The sequence below is a fragment of the Passer montanus genome, unplaced genomic scaffold, assembly GCF_014805655.1.
Source record: "Passer montanus isolate IOZ18808 unplaced genomic scaffold, ASM1480565v1 scaffold11, whole genome shotgun sequence".
Taxonomy (NCBI): domain Eukaryota; kingdom Metazoa; phylum Chordata; class Aves; order Passeriformes; family Passeridae; genus Passer; species Passer montanus.
Genome location: NW_024357613.1, coordinates 14,699,075 through 14,705,074, shown reverse-complemented (window position 1 = coordinate 14,705,074; position 6,000 = coordinate 14,699,075). Strand labels below are relative to the sequence as shown.

The 6,000-nt window shown below is 46.1% G+C and overlaps 1 protein-coding gene across 1 annotated transcript in view; it reads left to right on the top strand.

The window, feature by feature from the left end:
* The first annotated feature begins 1,722 nt into the window (after positions 1-1,722).
* Positions 1,723-6,000, top strand: part of SH3BGRL2 (SH3 domain binding glutamate rich protein like 2) — a 38,298-nt gene continuing 34,020 nt past the window's right edge. Inside the window, exon 1 of the mRNA XM_039729337.1 lies at positions 1,723-2,043. Coding sequence (XP_039585271.1) covers positions 1,999-2,043 — 45 coding nt within the window. The 5' untranslated portion in view covers positions 1,723-1,998. The remainder of the gene's footprint in view (positions 2,044-6,000) is intronic.

Sequence of the window (6,000 nt, the reverse complement as noted above, 5' to 3'; positions counted from 1 at the left end):
AACAGAATATTAAACCCAATATTTTCTAATAGTGAGTAAATAGAGAAATAAGTAGGAAGTAAGCACCTCTGTCTTTTAAAGAAAAACTTTGAGAAATACAGGAAAATTTGTGGTCAGAAATAATCCTGCAGCATGAAGGAAATTCAGTGAGTAAGGTAATGGGAATTTTCCAGCAAATTCCTATAATTACTCACCTATCACAGAATTTTAACAAGTTGCTTGGTGTTGCCTTACAAGCCAACATAAAACCAAGTTTGTCTCCTTTGCTGCTTTTCCTGGTCATTCAGCAGCAATTAAACAATAAACACTTGTCGATCACCAGTTTGTGGTTCCCATAGTAAAAGTTATGCTCAAGTGAAGACAGGAGCACTGAAGCCAGAAAATCTTAACCTTTGTACCTAAGTGCACTCTAATGAAATTTACTTTTTTTTTTCTTTCAAAAAGCACTCTCATGAAAGCAAAGTAATGCATACCTCTCTGCAAGATTGGTACTTGAATTCCCATTTTAGGACTTTATATTCCTGATATTAAGCTCCAGTCCAGAGGAAAGTGAATTCAGTAGAAAGCTTTTCAATGAATCCCACAAGATAAATCAAGCTCTAAGAGAGTACTGAGAGTTTTATGGCTTCTGCTAGGTACCTTCCTCAAGAAATTGAGGATTTCAAAATAAATAATCAGTATTAAAATGTACAACAAGCTTTAAGGATATATTTATCAGCAAGTCGAGGTCTGTGCTTAGTCTGAACAGTGGAAATTCACTGAGGGCAGGGGCAATGCAAAGGTGTGGAGGAGGATGACACAGCACACTTCATCATTGGGGTGAAAAGGTGTGAAGGGGAAATTTAGTCAGAGGGAATGAGCAACCATCTGGCTGCATGCAGAGAAGTAAGAGGATAAGGGTTACGACTGTAGTAACATGTATAAGGTTGTGAGCTGTGTGGTTCTGGACTTTGTTAAAAGGCAATCTGCATCCTCACAGACGCAAAAACTGATGAGGACCCAGTTGCTCTTGGTCACTTGCAGATGAGCTGACTGATGAAGGGTTATTTGGGGTTATCTGCTTATCCTGATGATTAATAGCATCTGTTCCACAGCTGACAATATTGGGAGCTGTACATCCGCACCAGGGAGTGAAAACGGGCAGCGCTGTTTAACTCCTTTGGCATATATGGTGTAGGACAGCCCTGTCACCCAGTGTCCTGCCTCTCCTGCCTTGTCCCTGTTGCTGGCCTTGACAGGATTGCCTACCAGAACGGCTCATTTTCCGTCCCTTTGCCGCAGTAAGCGGCGACCGAGGGGCCAGACCCGGACGCAGCGGATCAGATCTGGCGGCTCCGCATGGGGTAGGAGGACCAGGAGCAGCCTGAGCTGGAGCGAGGCTCCTGGCTGGGGGTGCAATTTCAGGCATTGTTCACCTCGATCTGCGGGCAGCGCACCTGGAGGGCGGCACAAACCCCTCTCGACAGCCTGAGCTGGAGCGAGGCTGAGCCCTCCTGGCTGGGGGTGCAATTTCAGGCATTGTTCACCTCGATCTGCGGGCAGCGCACCTGGAGGGCGGCACAAACCCCTCTCAGCCTCTCCAGGGGCACGGTGGCAGCGGGCAGCCCCGGGCGCTGGGGCGGGCAGGCTGCCGCGTGCCTCCGTTTCCCCGGCAGCTGGGGGCGGGCAGGCTCCTTCCCGGCTCCCTCCCGGCTCCATGCTACGGCTGTCCCCGCCCGGGGAGGACTACAGCGCCCGTCGGGCCCTGCGCGCCGCCCACACACCCCCGCCTTTCGCCGCTATCGCTGCCTCTGCCAGCCGGGAGCCGGACCGGCTCGCCCGAGAGAGCGGGGCTGCGCGGGCAGGGCAGGGCAGGGGTGCTGCGGGCGGCGGCCACGCTCGGGGGCGGCGGCAAGGTGGAGCTGGGCGGCCCCGGCCCGTCCCGTGCGGGGGAGCGGCTCCTCGCAGCCTCGCTGCCCCGTCCCGAGCGCTCCTGTGGCCGCGGCTCATGAGGTGAAGATGGTGATCCGCGTCTTCGTCGCCTCCTCCTCGGGCTCGGTGGCGGTGAGTGGGGGCGAGCGGCGGGGAGCAGGGAAGGGAGCGCGGCCGCCTCAGCGGGCAGGGCTCAGCCTGCGGGGCCGGGGGGCTGGCAGCTCGCCCTCCCGCGCTGCCCAGCCTGCCCTCGGCTCCCAGCCTTGTCCCCGCACGCCGGCACGGAGCCGAGCCCGTCCGTGGGCTGCCCTGGGACGCGGCGCTGAATTTGCCGCGGTTGCGTGTGCGGTGGGGGCGGAAAAGAGAACTCTCCTCCGCAAGGCTGCCGAACCTTAACTAGTTCGTAAATTGCCTTTGGCAAACCAAGCACCCCGAAACCTTTGTAGGAGACAAACCTTCGGTGTGTTTAAAGGGTCTTAGAGGTCGTTAAGTGGGGCTAAACTTTCCCTGCTGGGAGGGATCAGCACCGCGGTGCAGGAGAACATCCCGAGGGGAGCCGAGCCCGGGCAGGTGCGGTGCCTCGGCGCTTGCCACCCACCGCAGGGTGGACAGATAAATAAGTACAAGGAGAGCCTAGGGACAGGCTGCAGAGCACCTCTCTGCATTAAGAAATACTCTGGAATAGGAACAGCTCTTCTCAGAGTTGCTTTTGAAGTCACTGCATTCTCTGTTTAATTGAAACTTGTACATCATTCTCTTGTTTAATTAATTATGCGTGTGACCTATGAATTTCCATATTTTCATATGAAGTGACAGCTTTCTGTAAAGGAAATCTGGGCATAAACATCCTACTGAATTAGTTCTTTAATAAGAAACATTGAAAGGATTTAGATATAATTGATATTCTCTGTGCTTCAGCAGTGAGGCAGCAGCACTTTCTGTGTTGCAGAAGGATGTAGCACATTCCTGTCTGAAGGTTTATTGTGTATTCAGTTCCTTCAGCCTTTTACTCTGTGGATCTAGTTTTCAGTTCAGTAACATGATGACAGGTATGTGTTCTGATATGTTTTGGCATGAAGTGTTCAAAATGCTTAGTGGCTGCATTACAGCTAATAAAAGCTAATTATCCATTTCAGTAGGCAACTTAGTAAACACAGCATCTCCAGAACTCTGTAATCCATGGTCATCAAGCATCCATAAGAGAAACATCATCTTCCCTGCATGGGCAGTTGGTTCATGCTGTGGTAGTGTAGCATTGCTGGTTTTAGTTTCTGTTTCATGACCCATGAGCTGAACAATATACATAATTTTGTATTTTGTTTTCACTGGAGGGGTAGAAAAGGGCCACATAGTTCACTCACCCCCATCTCCAGTCTGCAAGGAGGTTACTGATAGGAGTTTTTTACTCTGCTCTCTCCTTACCCTGTCTGCCTGCAAGGTCCATATGCAGTTAGCAGAGCAATATAATCCTCATAACTATCTGTTAACCCAGCAAACCAAATCTGAGTTTGACAAGCAATTTAAATTGCACATCAGTTCTCTTGCTGACGTTTTTTTCTGGGTTGGACAACAAGAAGATGACAGAATATGGGTGACAGTTTGCATGCTGGTGATAGTCAACTTTCTTAATCTGGTCAGTAGTACATCTAAGTGCAGCCTAACCAGAGCAGAACAGATGATTCAGTGATTTAAGGTACTGTTATAAAGGGCCAGAGCTCTGACATCTCTTTTCTGTCAGTTGTTTTTTTTTTTTTCATCTGTGTTACCACAGCATTTAGGAACTTGAATTATGGGCAAGGTTCCTGCTGTTCTCAGTGTTGCATCACAGAGGCTTTCCTTTTTTCTATAGGCTTTGCAGGGGGTGTCCTTAGATCCAGGCTAAGGATGGAGGAAAATGACAAAGAAAACACTATTATTAGCTAGTTATGTGGGAATCTGGAGAAGAAGGTGGTTACTGTATTTCGTGTCTTTAAAGAGTTTTAAGGGAAGTTTTAAACTTATTATCATCCTTCTAGAACTAAACATTAGGGAAAGAAAAAGTGTTTGAGTCATAAAATTGTCATCTCCTCCAGCCTTCAGCACTACATCAGCTATTTTTTGGGGTCCTGTGCAATTCATGAGTAAAAATATTTCCCCATTGAGAAAAAATGAGTACCCCATATAGATTCTACTCTGTCTCCTACTAAAAATGGTGTCAGAATCCATGGTTTAATAACCTGTAAGTCAACTTGCTTCAAATTGTAGGCTAATTGCTTATAAGAGTGGATATTTCTCAGATTAGTATCTGACCTGCTGTAATTGGCCAGAAACTTCTATATGTAATACTGACTGACAAAAAAAGCAGTGTCATTGTGACGTAATTATTTTTCCAGTCTCTCTAGAGATACTTTGTTAAGTTACTCTTTATCTTAAAATGGAAAGTGTGTCTAGTCTCCAGAGTAAGCTTTTGTTTTGGCAAATATAGTGAGCTAAACTCTTGTGTATGACTCCTTTTGAAATCTTCAGAATACCCAGGTGAAACGATAGGCATCTGGCTGAAGCATTCCTGAGAAATACACTGATTGTATACTCAGAAAAGGCTTTAGTTTGCATAAATATAACTTTATCTAGAAATTACTAAAGTATTTATTGATCTCGATATTTGGTGCAATTTGTTTTGGGCTAAAGAAGATAAAAATATAAAATTGTCACACATAAGAGTCTAGTGCATAAAGTATTTTGAGGGTCATTCCAAAGAGTGAGAACAGGAAGTCATTGAAGCAAATGAGAAAGGAAAGAATAGCATCAATTTTCCCTTCATTTGGTTTTGGAGTTCTCCCTGCAGCATCTTCCAAACATCTGAAAGTTCTTAGGCCCCCGAGAGGTTAATTGTTGTAACAGCTTTTTGTTTGTTTAATAAAACTTGTGACTATAAATGCTTCATGAGCTTAAAATAACTCACAGATCCCAAAAGGTAGTTGTTGCTGGAGTGGAAACATTGGTCTTCGGTGTTTCGGGAAGCTGCCCAGTGGGTTCAGCCTGTAGGGACGCTGTGGGGAAGTTTCCGAGACCTTCGTGTGGGAAGGGAGGAGGGAGGCATTGTGCGTGCGGGTTCCTTTCTCAATCACCTCGTGGTGTTCTAAGCACGCATTAGGCAGATTCAATGGAGTCGCAATGCGAAGCCTCTGAATAGGCAGACAGGCATGTTTCCACAAGCCTTACTGTCTCCTGCTCTTTCTGACCTGAATTTCTACTTGTGTTGGTAAGCTGTGTCTCGAATTCCAAACAGTTCTTTGTAGGGCTGGGGAGGCAGGCTTTGCTGCTCCTCCCTGATAAGGACAATCAATGTTCTTTTGTGCCTAAGAGAAGGGTTACTTTAAAAGTAGCCTTTGCTTTTCTCCCTCAGCAGTACTTGACTGTTTTCAGGAAACATTTGATGCCCATGTTTCCCAGATGACTGTCATTTTATCTGTTTCACTTCATCCAGTCTTCTATCAATAAGATTTTACACTTGTGCTACTGTACTACATGCAGACTCATAGTTAAATGGTTTTCTGTGGTTTAAAGCACCTTTACCTTTGTCAGGAAGCTGGTAGTATGAGCTAAGTAACTTTAAGTTTGGAATTCCTGCAGCTATCTAGAAATGCCAAAGCAGAGAAGACTTCAGTCTTGCAGTTAGAGGGCTGAAGGTCAGGTAAGGGGAATGTCACTGAAGAGCTGTTAAATAATGGAGAACCTTCAAACAACTGCCTCACTTGTACTTTCTCCTTTGTGGTATTAATTTGTTGAAGCTTCATCTGTTGAGCTGGACAGATAATATAGGGAAATTAGTGAAATAATGGCACAACAGGTACAATCTACTTTGACTAGTGAGATATGTGAAGCAATTTTCCATTGAAATTTTTGTATGTTCACAAGATGATAAAAACCGGTCACTGAAATGAATTCCTTTTAGTTCACAAAGATAAGTGCTGCTCAGCCACATTCTTCAGGAGAACATGTTTGGGAGGACAGGAGAGTTTGGGGAGGAACGGCAGCAACCTGAAAAGAATAGACTATTTTAAATTACCAAAACTTGGACTTTGACTCTTGTGACTGAAGAGGATTATG